General features: G+C 55.3%; 1 protein-coding gene across 1 annotated transcript in view; it reads left to right on the top strand.

Annotated features, from left to right (window-relative positions):
- Positions 1-19,945, top strand: part of TCERG1L (transcription elongation regulator 1 like) — a 133,050-nt gene that overhangs the window by 26,520 nt on the left and 86,585 nt on the right. Inside the window, exon 4 of the mRNA XM_036265792.1 lies at positions 4,144-4,332. Within this exon, the coding sequence (XP_036121685.1) occupies positions 4,144-4,332 (189 nt within the window). The remainder of the gene's footprint in view (positions 1-4,143; positions 4,333-19,945) is intronic.

Raw genomic sequence — 19,945 nt, 5'->3', positions numbered from 1 at the left:
GCTGAGAGCAGCTGTCCTCCAGGGCCTGCCTAGAGTGGACGAGAACATCCCAGGAGGAGTGGGAGTGGGCAGAGCCATCCAACCGCCGAGTGGCACCCTGAGCAGACACCCTGAGTGGACATCCTGAGAGGGATCCCCTGAGCTAGTATCCTAAGTGGACACCCTGTGAGGGGTCCCCTGAGCTAGCACCCTAAGTGGACATCCTGAGAGGGGTCCCCTGAGCTAGCACCCTAAGTGGACATCCTGAGAGGGGTCCCTGAGCTAGCACCCTAAGTGGACATCCTGAGAGGGATCCCCTGAGCTAGCACCCTGAGTGGACATCCTGAGAGGGGTCCCCTGAGCTAGCACCCTAAGTGGACATCCTGAGAGGGATCCCCTGAGCTAGCACCCTGAGTGGACATCCTGAGAGGGGTCCCCTGAGCTAGCACCCTGAGTGGACATCCTGAGAGGGGTCCCCTGAGATAGCACCCTGAGTGGACATCCTGAGAGGGGACCCCTGAGCTAGCACCCTAAGTGGACATCCTGAGAGGGGTCCCCTGAGCTAGCACCCTAAGTGGACATCCTGAGAGGGGTCCCCTGAGCTAGCACCCTAAGTGGACATCCTGAGAGGGGTCCCCTGAGCTAGCACCCTAAGTGAACATCCTGAGAGGGGTCCCTTGAGTTAGCACCCTGAGTGGACATCCTGAGAGGGGACCCCTGAGCTAGCACCCTAAGTGGACATCCTGAGAAGGGTCCCCTGAGCTAGCACTCTGAGTGGACACCCTGTGGGGGTACCCTGACTGGATATCCTGAGAGAGGACCCTGAGTGGGGACCCTGAGTGGACACCCCTTGACCTCGCACTGTGCCTGATGAGTGTGCTCAGCCTGATGCTGGATGAGGCTGGAGCCCCTGACTGTCCCACTGGCCCAGTTCCCAAGGCCGTGGCTTATCTCTCTTCTTCTCTGCCGGATCCTGGGAGAAGCACACTGGCTGTTCTCTGGGTCCTAGGCGGTGTCAATGTCAGGGTGCCCGTGGGCACAGAGGATGACAGAGCCCGCCTGCCCCTCCGTGTCGCTGAGGCCAGTGGAAGTTTAAATAAGTGAGCGTGCCAGCCGTCGGCAGAGGCTCCAGGTGGGTGCCTGGGGGGAGGGGTCCTCTAGCGGCTTGGGTGGCCCAGGTGTCTCAGCCGGGAGGGGTCATTCTGCAGAGGGGATGGGGTCAGAGCCAGAGTTCTGGAGCCGTCACTGTCCTCGGGCCTTCCTGAAGTTCCTTAAACCTCCCTGAATTCCTCGTCTGTGGTGGCAGCAGACACATGGCCATCAGGAGATTGCTCAGGACAAAACGCACAGGCACAGGGCTTTGCCAGTTCGGCGGTCGGAGGAGGCAGACGGTGGAAATGGTGACAAAGGGCAGCGGCAGACCCGAGTGGAGCGAGGGCCTCGGAGCTGACAGCCAGCTCACCTGCTCAGGTCGCCTTCAAGGGAAGCGCGTGGTTAATTACTGTTTTGCTTAAAACATTGATTTTTATAAGTAATCCTTATGGGATAGCATCTCTGGCTTATCTCAGCTGGCTTAGCAGGGGTGTTTGTTTGTTTGTTTGCTGGACCTATCTTATCTCACCGTGATTTACCCAACTCAGGGATTCTCTGCAGTCCTTTGGGGAAATCGAATTATGCTAATTATTTGTTAGTCGGCACAATTTATTGACTGCTCGCTCCTCTGCCAAGAGTCAGCTCGGAGACCCTCTTGGGGAGCGGCTGGCTTCCCAGGGTGCCCCTTGGCTCCATGTATCTCCTGGCTGGCTCTGTGGGCAGCTCACACCCGCGGGGTTTATCTGTTTGCATTGGCACTTCCTGTGGCATCGTCTTTCGGTCCCAAGCATGTGCAGACAGGCGTGCCGAGGTGCTTGGTAGATGCCCGGCCATGGGGTCAGGGGGCAGGGAAGAGAACGGTCAGGAAAACACTGGACCCCTATTTCATTCTTGAGCACCCAGCAGTGAAAGTTCTTCATCACCCGCCTCCCCTGTGCGTTCTGCTCCCTGACAAGGGGCATGCGTGTCAGCTCGTGTGCTCTCCGTGTGCTGGTGGGCGGAGCAGGCTCTGCTCCCACACCAGGTACCTGGTTCTCACGTCTGCACTCCACGCTCCTTGCCGAGGCCTGGGGCCTCCGTCCAGCTCATCCCCCAATTCTGAAGATAATTTCGTCGATATTGGTTATTGACTTTCTGCCTCCACTGATAGCATCCCGTCGATTTGGGAACTTATTTATATTCGTAACCAAATGAATTCAAAACAAGTTAAAAACGATCTCTCCGCGTTTTCTTTTAAACAGGTAGATACGTTTACTTCCGTATTTTCCTTTTCAGCTGATACATCACTTTGACAACAAAATCATTACATGAGGATAAAAATGGCCCCACACTTCCATTTACAAGACAGCTTTTGTCTTAGCATCGCTTCTTTTAAAAACCGTTAGTTCATCCTTCATCGGCCAACCTTCATTTTGAACAGTAAGTGAAGTTCATTAAACAGATTCCCTGGGCAGCAGTCCCGAGTTCGGCGCTGGCCACTGGGTTGCACCAGCGGACCTGTCCCTGAGCAGGGCAGGCAAATGGGTGAATCCCCATTAAAACACCTGCAGAGAAATAGCACACGCGAGGAGGTCCCGAGGGAGAGAGGCCACATGTAAGCAGGCGTTTGGGGCTTTCCGTGGGTTGACTTTGATGCACCACACCCCAAATGCTCGCGCTGTTCGCCTGGACATCTCTCCTAGGGCAGTGCATGTGGAAAGGAACTTCTTTGCACACAGTTTGTATGTCATGATTATTTATAATAGACCGCACCCAGCGCGATGGGGCTGGTTGGGTGAACGTGGCGTCAGTGTGGCCAGTGCCTTGCCGGGGACCCTGGGCTCTGATTCATAGTTGGACCTGGGGAGGCCAGTTGATGAGAAGAAGTATGCACTTTGTAACATCGCGTGATAAGGCTTCCTGGTCACCCCAGTGAGAGCTGAACCCCACCTACCAATTCGCAGTTTTCTTCCCCCGTTTTAATTTTCCCCATGGTGCCATCAACCTTCACATAAGGTGACCCAACACGGAGACGCAGACCCCGTGGTTCCCCACCAAGGAGCTGATGAGCTCGGCATCCCGCCCACCCAATGAAGCACTGTTGCCGCAAGGACCACACCATGTGGACAGCGATGATTTTGTCATCTGCTCTGCTCACTGAACGCTTCGTGAGTGTCCCTGTGCAGAGCGTCCCTCCCCGATATGACCGCACTGGCTGCTGAAGTCGCACGGAGTGGACGCACCATCCTTCACGCAAACGTGTGCCCTGCGCTCACATTCTCGTTTCTTGCTGTAAACCTCCATCTTAAGGCTTGGATAAGCGGCTGAGTGCAGGAAGGGAAATGCCAGATTAAGAGTTGTGAACTGTATTCAGATGAAAAGAAAAAAAACATTTCCAAATTGCTTTCCAGAGCTGAGCAAACAAGATTTCCACCTCAGTATAAGCTGGTACCTACAAAATGTTTCTTAGAAACCACAATTATTTCAGGACTGTCAGGATTCCATTTTTTTTCTTTAAAATTTTACAGCAAAAGCAGAGAGGAAAACAGACTTTCACATTCTTCTAATAAAGCCCCCAAATCCAAGCTGGAATCTGGGTTTGGAGCCCGACCCCTCTCAAGGAACTACCCAGCCGAGAGGCGTTGGGGGTCCCCACGGCACGGCCAGCCAGGTGGCAGCTCCGCCGCAGGGCCCTTGCCGCCCGGAGCACAGCTCCCCGCTCCCAGTCCCTCCCGCGCTGTGTGCTTGTCCCTTGGCTCCGTCAGCGCTTGCTCCCAGCAACTGCACACTTCTCACGACCACTGTGATTCTGCACGGAACGCACGTGCCTGAGCCCAGTTCCCTCTCCTTGAAGAGCCGGTGACTGTCAGTGCTGTGACGCACTGCCCATCACACAGAGGTGTGCTCTGTGCACCCCACATGTTGAGAACTCACCCCACTTATTGCTGGCATAGTGGCCCCAGGATGTGCTTCCAAGGAAGGGGATTAGCACCACTCTCGGTTCCTGTGCTTGTGTGTGGCATAATGAAACGACCTCTGTCGCCTGTGACCTCTGGGTGTCCCCACGCTGACCTCCCTGTCCCTCTTCTGCAGGTGGTTGCCACGACAGCCTTAAGCCCCTCGGCAGCAGCCCCGCCATCGCCATCGCTGCCGCCGCCGCCACAGCCATGGTCTCCGTGGACCCTGAGGGACTTGGGGGCCCGTCCCCCTCCAGTGAGCAGCCCTGCCACTTCCTGACGTTGGCACCCATCAAAATACCCCTGCGGACTGTCCCCTTCTCTGGTAAGCAAGAGCACGGCTCTCAAAGCCTTGAGCTGGCTCCAGAACCCACAGTGTGGGGGACAGGCCAGGACCAGCCAGCCCACAGGTGCTGGCTTCCTGTGTCCATGAGCCGCGGGGCGGGCAGCCGGCGGGGGGGGGGGGGGTTGGAGAGGGCAGGAGGCTATGCAGGTTTGCTCATCAGTCCACACAAGTGGGCTCCAGTCCATTCAACAAGGTTTTGTTGTCAATCCGGGCATTTTCTGCCATAAAGCAAAGGTTCCAGTTTCTGTTTGAGAAGTGACACTTCCCTTACTAACCGGTTAGGGGTGGGGGACACGTAGGAGACAGGGCACGACACTGCGAAGTTCATGATTGTCGTGCATGGAGCACAGACGGAAGCAAAGGTGGTGTGTTAGGAGTGGTTACGTGTCTCAGTCAACACAACGGGAAGAAGTACATTTGGGGTCTTGCATGGAGCTCTCAGCCATCACCTGGTGAGACCCTCCTGGGCTTGCCAGCTGGGCCTGTTCTGAACCCAATGAGTGGGGTCCCTCCCACCAGAGCGAGTCCTCTGTGGAAGCCCACTGAAGCCTGTGATCATGTATGATGGGCATGGATGACCACGAAGCTATTAGAGTCCTAGAGCCCTGGGTGTGGTCTTCTGAGAAGTCCTCAGGGTGGCTCAGGGCTGGCGGACATCCTGGTGTCCTGAGTGGTGCTGGGTGGCTGCTGGGGCTCAGGAGGGAGGAGGGGGGATGGAGCACAGAGACCCGGGTCCTGGATTAGTGGTGGCTCCTTTGTCTACACGTGTTCACAGCTGTACATGGGTGTCTGTGGACTGTAGCCAGCATGTCATGGGTCCAACCATTCTTGTGAACGTACATTGAGGTCTCTCCCTTACAGGTAGCAGAAGCCACGTTAATTTGGAAGAACATTTCCTAAGTACTCAAGCTAATACTCTTTAGTTTTAGCTTTTTATGTGATACAAAAGACTTGAGGAATTTTGCAGAATTCTAATATCACTTCTACACTGGAGTGAATGCTAGAATTCTAGTTCTAGTATTAGTATCCTTAATTGCTTGATTTATAGGAAACATCACTAGATTGTTATATATATATATATATGAGTTCCTGGTGGAAAGAGAAATAACCCAGTTGTTTCCAGTGTGGGGTGTTTCTGGTTTGGTCACCTTGCTTCTGGTAACACCAACATGGTAACATGGTCTTCTTACACAGGGCCTCTGGCTTCCATAGTTCTCCACTGAGGTGATGGATTAGCTGGTCTGTGGGACACTGTATTCTCAAGAACAAAATCTCATCCCTGTGTTGGTATGTCAGGGAACACGCATTTAGGGTGTGATGGGGAAAAGAATAAACCACAGAGATCATCTCTTGTGTGGAACATAATGTACAGCGGTGTCAAGGTTCTGGTTTAGACCCATCAATCCACTGGCGTTTATTAAGGATGACTTACTGGTTTTCAAGAAAGTTAATCTTAGAAAGAACCAGGCACCATGGAGCCCAGGGGCGGCTGCACTCCCCGTGCCTCTCAGGGGTTTATAAAGTGACACCCTAATTAGGCATCTTTCCATGTTTGCGATTTATAAGGTCCTGTAATCAAACTTGCATGATGTGCATTCAGGTAGGAAAAAAGACAGGCGTTGTTGACATTATCTGTCTTGTAGATAACTGTCCCGACCGCTGTCAAAACGATGGAGGGGTGGACTCAGAAAGCAGCTTCTAAAATTGCCTTTATATTATTGGCCTTGGTCTACTTCCCCCCAAACCTCGCTTTCCTGGAGAGGCATGGGATCGAAGCTGAAATACAGGCCGGAGGCCGAGTCTGGACCAATAACCCCAGCCCAGTGGGTGGCGTTTGAACTCTGCGGCTCATCCCCAGCAGCAGGGGCATTATACCCCGGTACCCCAGTGAGGGGTCCCCAGTGAGGGGTCCTCAGGCATGCGGCCTCTGGAGTAGTGCTTTCCTGCCTCTCTCCTCTTGACCTCAGGTGTTTGAGTGAGCCTGACCCGCCAGGTTCATGGCGCAAACCTTTACAGAACTCGCCTTGAGAACTTTCTGAAAACCAGGGCTCGAAGGAGACCGAGGGGTGCCGGCCAGTGGTCAGGGCTGCTTCAAACGCGTTCACTGACCCCGTACATGAGGTCGGTGAGATGGAAGATTTGACTCTTCTGATGAACATTCTCAGTGGGGGTTCGGGCAGCCTGCTGGGAAATCCTTTAACGTGGGTGCACAGGTGTGGGGGCCGGTGGGGGCGGGGAGGAGCTAGGGTGGCATTGTTAGTACAACAGAGTTCATAGACCAAGCAAATGAAGCTCTCTGCGGACTCTGCTCCATGTGCAAATTGATTTTATAAAGTGTACGAACTTTAATGTATCTACAGATGAATAATCCTGTTTGTACTTCGAAGATAATTTCATTTTGTTAAATGAACTGGATAACCTTGGAAGTCTCATGTGGTTCAGCTTTATGGTTCTCAGCCGGGGGCAGTTTTGTCCCTGGGGCGTATTTAGCAATGGGTAGAGACTTTTTTGGGGGGGGGGTTGCTACTGGGATCTAGTTCTAGTGGGCAGAGACCAGGGATTCTGCCACACTTCCTACAACACCCAGGACAGCCCCGTGGGAAGGAGTTATCTGACCCAAAATGTTAGTAGTGCCTCTGTGGAGCCAATCCAGGGTATATTCCCGGACCCACTTCAACTGTGGGACCCGTACCGGTGCACGAGCAGTCTGCCCGCACCTGGGAGTCGGTGACCCAGGACTGAAGGGCTTTGAGAGAAGTAGGCTTGGTGCTGGAAAGGTCGGCCACGTTATAGTACAGGTAGATACACGATCTTGAGTTTCAAAGAGGATGCGTGTTGGAAAAACCCGTGACCCGTTCAAGGTCTGTCATGAGCGGGGTTTGCGCTGTCCGAGTTGCCGGAACCTGCAGCCATGTTAGTCCTTGTGCTGTTCTTCTAAAGGACCCGTGCATTCCGGGTACCCGCTGGCCTCAGGCTCACCTCAACCTGCTCACACCTGTCCCCTCCCCAGCTGCGAGTCACCTGCTGGCGGGCGGTGCCTGCCCCCCCGGTCCAGCCTGCCCCCGGCTCCGGGGTGCTCACGCGGCTCGATGCCCTGACTCAGCCTCTGACCACTCACCCTGCACATCAGCGGCTGCGTCACCTACTGGACTTATTCATGACATTTCTAATGCCCCTTCCCACTGGTCTGCTCCTGAACCAGAGGAGAGGTAGGGAGTGGGTGCAGCGGGGTCACCCGCAGATGTGGGCTGTGACCGGGGGAGCCGGCTGATGGGCCATGTGGCAGCAGGTGCCTCCTCTGCCTTCTCCTCAAGCAGGTGTCAGCCAAACTTGTCCTCGTCTTCTACCGATCCCCAAACCTCAGAACTGCAGGCCTGAGCACAGACACTTTCGGGGTACAACACCTCTGGCACCCTGCATATTTCTTAGTTTGTCAGGGGAACGTGAAGTTTATCGAGGGGAGAAAGAAAGACCCGCGAAGGGTTTGTCACAGAGCACAACCGCTCTCCATCTCTGGGACAGTCCCCCGACCTGTGTCTCGACCCCGGCAACACTGTGGCCCAGGAGTGAGGTGGGCGCCCCCTGCAGGGCCACGATGCAGCTGCCCACCAGCGCCTGTCCCGTCTGATGACATAAATGAGGCGACTCTTGTTTGAAGAATGACGGTGGTTATTTTTAGACCTTTGCCACCGTGCCGGAAGCATTCAAGAGAAAAAGCTAGCGTGTGAGAGGTGGCGGCGGCCACTAGCAGAGCAAATTTCCATCCAGTACGGCGATTAAGAAGTGCCGTCTGCCTGGGAAGCCATTCACCACCTGTCCTTTGCTTCCAGAACTATTGAATGGTTTAAATTTAACATTTTGTCCTGCCACACAACAGCTGGGAAGTGCCTATTTTTTTCCCACTCAGTAACTTAGCCACCAAGCAACACAGTGAGACAGGAAAGTCCCCCGGCCGGGATCCTCGCACGCGGCCCATCCGGGGCTGTCGCCGGCTCATTAGAGAAATCTGTGGGTGGGAAGCAGACTCCTCACAACCGAAACCCAGCCGTCTGGGGATGCAGACTTTCCCGCTTTCATCCAGGAATGGTTCCTCCCCCACTGTAATGACAAAAATGTCATAATACATATTAACATTTCAGAGATTTGCAGAGACGAAAATACCATCACAGCATAATTACTTACACTCCAAAATGTCCAAGACTCGGCTGGCTTCTGCGCGAAAGACATATGCGTCTCTAATATAGAAATTGAGCAGCTTTCGGGAGGAAAAATATTGGATTTAAACAACCCAAAAAAAATAATACTTGGTAGAGTGTGTTATCCACAAATGAACTCAGATTAGGGATGCAAGCTACACACAGCCAGGCTGGCATGGTCTCAGGTGTGTAAGGTGTGGGGTCTTTTAAATGGAGAGTCGTCCTGGCCGGTGTGGCTCAGTGGTTAGAGTGTCGGCCTGCGGTCCAGAGAGACCCGGGTTTGGTTTCCCCTAAGGGCATGTACCTCGGTTGCAGTTTGTCCCCGGCCCTGGTTGGGTCGTGTGGGTGGCAACCACTTGATGTGTCCCTTTCACGTCGATGTTTCTCTCTCTCTCTCTCCCACTCTATCTGAACAAAAAATGGAAAAAGATGTCCTCGGGTGAGGATAAAAAAAATAAATGGAGAGCCTGTTGCTGGGACCCCAGCACGGGGGTTCTGTTCTTGATCGCCCACCTAAAAAGGTCCTCTTCTGTCCACATCTGCCTCCCAGACTCCGTTCCTTGCTAACTTCCCTGCAGGGCGAATGCCAGGCAAGGCATTAGTTATCTCCACGGTTAGCGTCAATCCACTCTTGGAAAAGAAAATTGGAAATACATTATGCACACAACAGCACGCATGTGTTTGTGCCAAATATACAGAACGCTGACACAACAGACCCCCGATACCTCCCTCGGAGCCTAAGAAAGGGGGCGTCTCCATGCCCCCGCCGCTCGGAGCCCGGTCCGCCGACCAGGGACCATCCCTGCCCTGCGTGTGCCCGCCATTCGCTCGCGGCTTCAGGAGCGTGCTCCCAGGTACGTGCTGCTCTGCACCAGCTGTCGCGCAGCTGGCTTCTCCGCGTTTGCATCAGTGTGATCGCAGCTCACACGTTCTTCTGCGATGGCCTTTTTTGCTCAGAGTGATGTGTTCTTTCAAAGCCATTCCTGCCCACGCTTTCGGCTGCTGCGCCGCAGTCACGTGCACTTGGCTGCCACACCTGTTTGTATGCGTGGCTCCGCCCAGCACCTGCCGCCGTCGGTGGGCGTCCAGGCTGTGCCCTGGCATGTGGCGCACGGTGGCCCCTCCTCCCTCCGGGAGCATGTTCCTCTCCTGCCGACATCGCCCCAGGGGTCAGGGCCACTGCACAGGCTGAAGTCGGGACCTCCTTGGCTCGACCCTCTTCAGACCCCAATTGTATCTTCAGCCCTGTGTCTCCCTTGAGCTCTAGGGTCACAGGTCACCCACACTTTCTAATGGACGTGTCAAACCACCGCTCTTCGACTGAGACGTGCTGATTCCTGACCCGTGGTCCTGCTTATAAAACAAAACAAAACAATTTGTTTCTCCAGTGGTCTTTAGTAAACCTCACTCTCCCCTCGTGCTCCCCGGTTCAGTAAACTGCACCCCATCTGCCCAGTTGGAGCCTGATCAGGGGTCTCCCGTAGTTTTCCCTTCTGCCTGACACCTCGCATCCAACCCATCAGCTCTGTTGTTCCCCCTGGTTGACACCCCATCCACTTTCCTCGTCTGAGCCAGCACCCTCTGCTCCTCCCTCCCCCCTGCGTAAGCTTTTCCTACACAGGTGCCAGAGTTCACATCTCAGAAATGTACTCCAGCCCCGGCCTCCCCTCCCTAAAGCTCCCAGCGGTCATCTCCTGTGGAACTTAGCACAAATCCCAAACTGCCCAGACACAATGAAATGCTCTGAGACCCAACCGGGGCTTCTCTGACTTCTCACATGGCTCTCATTTTCCCATCGTGCCTGAACCCCTTAAACACATCAGATGCACAGCTGCCTCAGGGCCTTTGCACAGCACTCCTCAGCCTTGAGTGCTCTTCTCCCAGTGCTGTCTATGCTGGTGGCCCCTCCATTGTTCAGGCCTCAGCCCCAAGAGGCCCATTACCCATTCTAAGTACCTTCTGGAATAAACTCATCTCTTGTTTATTCACTTTGTAGCATTTCTCCTTGTCTGGAATTATCTTTGGTGTCTATTTCTGCTTAGTTTCTCTTCACCGTTCCTTCACCCCCTGAATATTAGATCCAGGAGGGCAGAGGCCTCCCGTGTTTCACTCACTGGTGCCTGGGGTGGAGTCGTCTCCCCTTAACTCTGCTGTGTGAACCACAGCCAGTAACCCAACAGGCACCGGTCAGGGCTGCTCTCTGGGGCCCCGTGAGTGAGAGAGGAGAGGACAGGCTTGCTCTGACCCCCACCCACCAATCCTCCCAAACTAGGTCACAAATCAGGAAACTCCCTCCACGCCCATCTGCACAGCAGAGGTGTTCCCGGCCACGTCTCCTGCCGGAGCCTGGTCCTCACCTGCTCACCTGCTCCGCGGCAGCGTGACATCCACTCAGGAAGCTCGACAGAGAACAGGCTGCTCCGTGAAGGGCTTCAAACGAGGGTCATGCCCCGGGCACTGCATCCCCGTAGGATTAGAATCTCCTGGAACCCCAAACGTTCACTTTCAAAAGGCCCTTGGAGCCCAGGCAGCCAATCCCATATCCCTTAAAGCTGGGAGACAGAACAGGGGCTGGTGGAAAACTCCTTCCCAAAGTCCCAGGGCCCGAAGGACAGAGCAGGGCTGGAACTCAGCTGCCTTTTCGGAGGGCTTTGCCTTTCCCCTGCCACCCTGGTCAGTCCCTCCACCAGCCCCAGTTTACACTCAGTGACGGAGCCACTGTCTCAGCACTGACCAGCCCGGGAGCCAGGCTGGCGAAGCGGTAGGGGTGCTGATCAGATTTAGCCTGGGGGCCAGGTGGGCACAGGCCAAGAGCAGACAGGTCAGGGCCACACTGTGGATGGCACTTCGCCACCTGGCCCTTCTGGGAATGACTCATTACCTGTTGGAGTGGAGCCGGGGTGCCACAGGGGACCTGCACGAGGAAATCTGCTACCCTAGCCGCACTGGGCGCCTGCGCGGCGCGCACAATCTCACACGCACGGAAGTCATTCTGCGAGTTTGAAATGGATTTTATTGCTTTCCCAATTGCACATAAAATCATTTCAGTACTTTTATTCACGTTTATCGGAGCGGTTTGTAAATCCCTTTCCTGGAGTGATCACAAGGAAGATGACTTGTACTGTCTGAAGAAGCGGAAGGGTGAGAAGCCCAGGTTCTGCCTTGAGACCGTGGCCTGAGTCTACCGCAGTTCTGCGTATTTCCCTTTATTTTACACCAAAGAGCTGTTCCTTCCTGTCACTGTCACCTCTCTCCCCCCAGAGGACCCAGCATGCCCAGTGACAGCCACCTGCCTCCGTTGGGACGCTCACTGGCTCACATTGTTTCCTAGAAAACAGACTCCTCTGCTCAGCAGTTGGACAGAGCCCAGTGCCCCGGAGTCAGGGCTCTGAGGGCAGAGCAGGGTCCTCCATTCCCACCCCCTCCCCAGGGGCCGGGGCAGCGCTGCGCTTGCTTCCCAGGCCACGGACGGACCACGGGCACCTCCGTGCGGATGGCTCTGCCGGCTCTGAGTCCCCATGTCCAGGAAAGTCCCTGTGAGCTGAGGACCACACACAGCTTTGGAGGAGCCGGAGCCCGGGGGCTTCTGGGGAGGTGGTCCTCTCCCCTGCGCTCCTGGGGGAGTGCGGGCTACGGCTGCCATACTCGGAGGGCGGGCAAGTGTGACAGGTGTCACCATGGACTTTGTTGTTGGCACCGTGCACGGGGACCTCACGCTCATTAAACACATCTCCTTGTGTCTGAGCCAGAGTGAGGGGCCGTCTGAATCCTCTCACTCGTGGGAGAGACTCTGGGGGTCAGAGGACCTGGCGTTGCCCCCAGAATCGGGAAGTTTGGTCCGGTTTGCTCGGCGGCTCCCACACTCACTCTGCACACGCGCACCTGCCGGCGTGAGGTGTGGACCCGTGTGAGGGCGTGCGCGGGCTGTGTGTGCTGTCATGTGACGTGGCCATGGGGGGCGCTGGGTGACCTGTCGGTGCTGGGGGTGTGGAGGGACATCACTTCAGGAGGCGGACTGGGGAGCCATCCAGAAAACAGTGAGGGCCTTGCCCCGTGGTTGATCAGGAGGGACGGTGGGGAGAGTTCGGGGAACCCGCCGGGAATATGCTGTGGGGTCTGCTGTGCTTGGGGACTTGTCTCTGCTCATGCTGTTCATTGCTGTCGCTGATCTCGTTTCATTTCCTGCTATGAGCGCCTGTGTCACAGCAACCTGACATTACGTTTCTGTGCCCGAGCGGCTCCCCCTTGGGTGGGGGTGTCCTGTTGGTGTTTATGGTAATTTAGGGGTGAGAAGTGTATAAACACATGCCAGGCGGGGAAGATGATGCTGACTTATACACGTGTTTGAAAAGTTGATAATGCTGGGCGAGAGCGTGCAGACGTAACTTGCCACAGCGAACACACAAGACTTAAATACATGACCTTACTTTATAGTAGTGAATGGACGTGAGCTCACCTACAGGAGCCACTCTGCACCTGCCTGACGCAAAGGACTTCCAGAGAGGTGCAACTAGGTGGCTCCTCGAAGCTGTGCCAGTTGGACCCAGACCAACCAAAGCACCGGCTAGTGCTGACAGGTGGCGACCTCAGGCCACACACCGCCTGCCGTGGAGACCTCCCCTCCAGGCTGCCCACTGACCCTGGGGCAACCTTTCTGACACCCCTCGCAGCCCCATCCCGCACACTGGAACGGCCTGGGCACGTTTCCCCATTTGACCACGCACGCGCTCACACAGCCCGCATCCCTTCCGCCAAGGCGGACCTCAGACCAGCTCCTCATCAGGGCCCAGGTTGAACTATTAGCCAGAATGACCCACCCAGCCACCTTGGAAAGCCCCTCCTCCGGTCTGTGCCATTGCCCTTGACGGCAGGTGGTCCTGGGCAGGTCGGGGGAGGGGGATCTGGAGTGCCGTGCCCCCTGGGGTGAGAGTGCCCATCGGGGACAAGCCTCCCCCTGCACAGTGAGCTCACTGTGGGCACTTAGCTGAAGCCGATGTAAACCTCTCAGTGTTCCCTGATTTATTATTTTAAGCCTATTAACAAGCTATGATGTTGGCTGTTATTTCCAGAAATAATTATTCAGAGATGACGCCAAAGAATTCCGGAGAGGTTCAGCTTGGCAGGACTGCCTAGCGGATTAAACATTGCAATTGACACGGTTCCCTTGGCCTCTGTTCTCTCGACCCTTTAATTACGTTTTGCCGACACTCTCTCCAGTGTGCTGGTGGCAGTGATACCAATGACACCCCTCAGAGACTGTGAGAGGCCCTGCCAGCCCTCCACCGGGCGGGCATGTTCTGAGAAATTCTGTTCTTCCACAGGGAGCATGTGACTGAAGTCAGGCTCAGCTCCAGGCCTGGGACCCAGTGTGGCCCTGTCTCTAGGGCTGGAGCTTGTTTGTTCCAGGTGCCCAATAATCGGTCCTGGATGGGGTTTCTGTCCACCATGCCTACCAACCCCCCCATCCCAGTCTCTGCAGAACCTGCCTCTTCCTGGGGTTACCCCTGCTCTGCCATTCTGGTGCCCTAATACCAGAAGGTCCTGGACAGGGAGACACCTGACGCCCCCCATGCACTCATGAGAAGGGAGATGTGCCGGGTCCCCTCCTTGCCCAGGGGACTGGCACTTTGACTCCCCCTGAGCTGAGCGGGGCTGGGGCCACCTGGGACCTTTAGTCCATTGGTCTATGAAGTCACTCAGATGACTTTGTCCGAGGGACAGCACATTCAGATTGTGGCATGATTCCAGTGGCCGAGGGTCAGTGTGGGCTTCCGAGGGGTGTGGGCATAGTTTGCTGACACAAGCCCACGTGAATCTCTTGCTTTCCTTTTAGAGATTCTAAACTAAATCTTCCTTAAAGGAAACACACCTTTAATGTGTCTTCCATAAAATGGCAAGTTTCTTTCCTAAAGTGGTGATTTTCCCCCATAACATGAGGAGGTTGCCATCCTGATTGCCCTCCACCTGAGTCTAACCTCCATCAGCGACATGTCTACATTGTCAAGGGTTTGAGATTACATTCTGTCCCACGGACACCACCGAGATGTCTTGGCTTTGTTTATAGGCTGGATCGACAAGTTAATAGGTAGCTAACTACAGTGATACATTTTTGTTATTAAAATGAATATTGAAAAGATGCTGTTAATATTCATTGGATGCTGTTAATGTTATTATGGAGCTGTTTCAGGAGAGCCCCGATCTCGGGACCACAGTCTAGCATCAGGGTCAAGTGGACACGTTTGCTCATCTCTCATTGTTTACAATCCCAGCAGCCGAGGCCACGGCTGCTGACACGTCTCTGGTTGTTCCCGATTCTGTGCTCTCGCGTGCCGCAGTGTGTTCTTCAGATGCCTCCCTGCACCTTTCTGTTTCGTTCCTCTCCTCCCCGACCCCCGAGGGCCGTCCGTCCGCCAAGCACCTGTCCACCTGGACAGTCCCTCCCGCAGGTCCCCACAGCTGGGATGCATGCGGGGCTGGCGGCTGGCTCACGGCCACTGTCCCTGACGTCAGTGTCTCCGTTCCTGGTTCCCAGCCACACTTGCCTGGAGCAAATGCTACAGTAATGTCCCAATAAAAGAACTTTGCAATTTCTGTGATGTTTAAAATTCTCATTTGCCTTCAAACTTGACTGATAGGTTGTCGAGTTACACAATACTTGCTTGAATTGTTTTTCTCTCAAGAAATTGCTCTATCATCTCGTCAACTCCGAACTCGCGGAGGGAGAGATGCATTCCGGTTCACGTGAGCCCGCAGGTGATGTGTGTCTTCTTTCTGGAGAACACTGCAGCAGGTGCACCCCTTGATCTTTGATCTGAAGCCATTTTCTAATGGCATCTACACATTTAAAAATGCTAATTTTGTGAAAAATTCTATGGGCCTTTTCAATACAAAAATTCAGGTTCTTTTTTACTGCTGGGAAATTCTCTTCTGTTTGCACACACACACACACAATACACTCACACATGTGCTGTCAATACAGATTATAGATTGTATTTTATATTATACTGTACATTATATTGTCTATTACAATGTATGCTACATATGGTATACTATGAAGTATATGTAGTATGATAGAAATTACGTATAATCTAGAATTATATATTCACATATGATATTTGCATCCATTACAAATATGTTATATATTATATATTATCCCCCCCCCCGTCTGTGTGCTTTGTTTCTGGGGTCCCATCAGGCCGCTGCCAGCCACCGTGGATTGTCCCCCCTCGTCTCTCATTATTTTCTGTCATATTTTGTGCCTCTTTGCCTTTTCCCCACGGTCTGGGAGGCCTCTGTGCCTGTGTTTTCAAGGTACATTGAATTCAGACGGAGCATCTTGCCCTCTGTTTGCCCTCAGCGGCCGCTTGCTCGTGGGGCGTCTGCTCGCCGGATGCAGCATTGGGGCCTGTTTTCTTTTCACTTCTCTTCAGTCTCTGACTCATCTGCCCCCCCTCCAGGGGCTCCTCTTTGATCGTCACAGTCTGTTCCGTCCTGCTGCCAGGCCTCTCATCTCGGCCTCAGGTGGGCACTGCCCTCCCTGGGCGAGGAGAAGACGGTGCGAGTGGGGGTCTCCTCTGCTCTGGACTGGGTGGCCGGGGAGCGTGGGGGTGTTGGCTGTGACCTGAAGCCTCGGCCTCCCCTCAAAGGGGCTCCTAGGCTGTGCTGCCCTCTGCCCCTGCCACCTTGTCACCGGCTGCCCTCTGCCCCTGCACCTTGTCACCGGCTGCCCTCTGCCCCTGCACCTTGTCACCGGCTGCCCTCTGCCCCTGCCACCTTGTCACCGGCTGTCCTCTGCCCCTGCACCTTGTCACCGGCTGCCCTCTGCCCCTGCCACCTTGTCACCGGCTGCCCTCTGCCCCTGCACCTTGTCACCGGCTGTCCTCTGCCCTGGCACCTTGTCACCGGCTGCCCTCTGCCCCTGCACCTTGTCACCGGCTGTCCTCTGCCCCTGCACCTTGTCACCGGCTGTCCTTTGCCCCTGCACCTTGTCACCGGCTGCCCTCTGCCCCTGCCACCTTGTCACCGGCTGTCCTTTGCCCCTGCACCTTGTCACCGGCTGCCCTCTGCCCCTGCCACCTTGTCACCGGCTGCCCTCTGCCCCTGCCACCTTGTCACCGGCTGTCCTTTGCCCCTGCACCTTGTCACCGGCTGCCCTCTGCCCCTGCCACCTTGTCACCGGCTGCCCTCTGCCCCTGCCACCTTGTCACCGGCTGTCCTTTGCCCCTGCACCTTGTCACCGGCTGCCCTCTGCCCCTGCCACCTTGTCACTGGCTGCCCTCTGCCCCTGCACCTTGTCCCCGGCTGTCCTCTGCCTCTCACCTTCTGGACCCCTGTGGAAACCTCTCCTGTTACAGAATTCTCCTCGCCCCTCCTCTCCTCTCTTCCCCTTTTTGTTCTTCTGCCTTTGTTTTAGGAGGGGCCTTGGAAGGAACAGGAGGCTGAGGAATCGAGCTGTGGGGTGTTCTCTGGGAACCTTTGATGACTGCCCAGCCATGAGACTAAACTCCACTCAGGCGGGGACTGTGCTCCCTGTCACTTCACACACTGTGTAGGGGGCAGGCCTCAGGAACAGCCGCCATTCATTCCTTCTTTCATTCATCTGTTCACTCATTCATCAGATGCTCACCTTGTGCCCAGGATTGTGCCTGGGGCCTGAGAGGGTCAGTTTACAAGAGGCAACAGCCCTTGCTCTCAAGAAGTTTACAGGTGCTGGCAGTAACCCAGCTCCGTAAATGAGGTCAGTGCCCGGCTGGATGGGGAACGTGTCGGGTGGGCAGGAAAAGTCTTAATTCCTGTGTGGATCATGAAGCACCTGCTTCCAGGAGGAGAACTTGGGTGTCCAGACACACCACACGGGCACTGTCCCCGGTGGTCCGAGGCATGGCTGCCAAGCCCAGCTCCACGCATGCTCCCTGCCCAGAATCGGCACGACAGGGACAGCGTCAGGCTGGCAATGCGTCCCCAGAGCAAAGCCTTGCTTTTCCGCACAGAATTAAAGTCCCGGGGCTGCAGAAGTGTCTCTGAGCTCTGGGGCAGGTGCTGAGAGGTCCAGGGTCACATCCCGTCACAGACAGGGCAGGGGGAGCGGAGGGGGGGAAGGCTCACTCCCCTGAGCCCAGGGACCTCATTTCCTGACACACCTTGACTAGGGCCCATCTGGCTGGGATGCCGTCCTCCGTGTTCTGGGAATTTCAGGAAGGCTCCGTCTCCTTCTGAGTGGTTAGACGGAGCCCTGGAAGGGTCTTGTCTGTGACCTGGTGCTGGCGTGGGGTCTGCAGATGGGGAAGGGGACACACCCTCACTGTGCAGGCGCTGGGCAGATGGTCCAGGCATTCTGAGAGCTGGGTGCGGGCGTGGGTGCATGGGGTCAGGGTCGTCCAGGTCCCGAGTAAACCCCGGCGCTGCTGCTGGCCACGCTCCTGACCTTCATCTCCGCATGTTCTCGGCAGAGCTGGCGCGTTTGGCCATCCCTGCAGACGGAGTCCCCGAGTGCGGTGTCTGCGGGTGGTGTCTGACGATCCCCGGACTCGTTCGCACTGTTTGACCACTTGTCCAAACCTGTAAACAGCTTTATTTGGAGATGATAAAGAAATAAACAGATAACGTGGGGGCATCGTCATTGTTCGACATGCCTTTATTCTTAGGAGATAAGACGTGTGTTGACATTTAGTTCTCATTTTCCTCCGGGTGTTGCACCTTCTCATCAGGCCCGTGCTATCTGCCGATCTTTGGTTCCCATATCAGCACACAGTTTATGGGCTGTTATTTCTTCTCCATGTCCCATCAAGGCTGCATTTAAGTGAAGGCATGAAATTACATTTCCAAAGGCAGCTACAGAGAGGACCTGTGCCCTGGAGGAGAGTGACAGGATGTGTTCCGCACTCAGCTCGGGGCCCCTGCTGTCCCGGCTACCCGGGCTCCACAGCCCAGATGGACTGTCCTTTGGGAAGCGTGCTCTGCTGGTCACCGCAGATGAATAAATACACACGCTCTGGGGGGCGTTTGCTTTATACTCTCAGAGTTCAAATGTGCGACAAGCCGGGAGACCAGGGACCAGTGCGTACGTGTACCTGGTGCGTGGTTTGTACCAGGACACCCGAATGACCAGGAATGATGGCTCACGCCTGTCAGCATGCTGGCTCCCAGGGCTGCCAGGCAGAGGTTCTCTGGGCACCCCAGTGCTGAGCCAAAGCTGCAGCCAGGCCTCTGTCCCTTCAGCCCAGGCCTCCTGGTGTTGACAGGGTTGGGCCACCCGGGGGCAGCTGCCAGGGCTTTTCCTGAGGTTGTGCCATGGGCAGACTGGAAGGGCAAGGCTGACCCAGGACAGGGGGCAGTGGTGGAGGGAGGGATCAAGGTTGGGAGGGTGGCAGGAAATCGGAAAACCCTGATATCACTCATGATGCTTTGATTTTTCAGAACGTAAAAGAGTATTTTGATGACAATAAAGCCATGTACTGGACCCTGCTTGCGTTAGGAAAGCCCTGATTTAGGGCTTTTGGGGTGAGAGGGTGGCACAAAATGCTCTGCGTCCAAAGTCAGCTGATGACCTAAAGAAAGTGCAGGGAGCAAGCGCACTCCAGCCTCAGGACAAGGGTGCGGCACTCGCCACAGGTGCTGCTGGGTGAGCCCCCACCCGGGGGAGCGTGCAGGACGGGAGCACTCTGACTGGTTGGAGCACAGACTTGACATTTTCCTCCCAGCTGACTCTTTGACGAGTTACTCAAGCAGAGAGGCGCAGATGGCTTTTCAGGTCAGAGAGTAGTGAGCTCACAGCACCCGGGCCACCTGGGACCCCCCGCCGGTCTTCTCCACCCTGCACAGAGGCGCAGGTCTAAACGTGTTCGTGTGGTGAGGTATCTCCGTGACACTGCCTCACGCACCGCCCCGCACGCGTCAAGGCCGTGTCCTGTCTCTGCGCTCAGACTCCTTGCGTCCTGGGTACTCCGGTTCCCACTCGGCACGTGGGCTCAGCCGAGCGCCACGTGGTCCCACATTTACCCCTCCTTCATTCAGCACACACTCACTTCTCGGTGGCCTTGCATCGGCGCAGAGGACGTGGAATTCAGTGGCACATGGTGCTCGGCCTTGCCAAGCACATAGTTCTGCAAATAAGAACCTCCCCCCCCCATTGCCAGGAGGACCTGCTCCAACTATGATAAGTCTTTAATTTGGAAAATGTGAACACCTTTCTAAAGTACTGTGTGAAATAATGAAGTAGATGCTCTAATTAGTCTTCCTTTACTCACTTACTCATTTGAGTAAACATTCAGTAAACACCTGCTAAGCGTGAGGAACTGTTTTGGTACCTGGCGAACCCAGAGGAACAAAATGAAGCTCTGTCCTTGAGGTGTACACCCTGGGGGGAGAAGCAAACCGACAACGAAAGATGCGGCACG

The sequence above is a fragment of the Molossus molossus genome, unplaced genomic scaffold, assembly GCF_014108415.1.
Source record: "Molossus molossus isolate mMolMol1 unplaced genomic scaffold, mMolMol1.p scaffold_m16_p_17, whole genome shotgun sequence".
NCBI lineage: Eukaryota > Metazoa > Chordata > Mammalia > Chiroptera > Molossidae > Molossus > Molossus molossus.
This window is presented reverse-complemented; position numbering and strand designations above follow the sequence as displayed.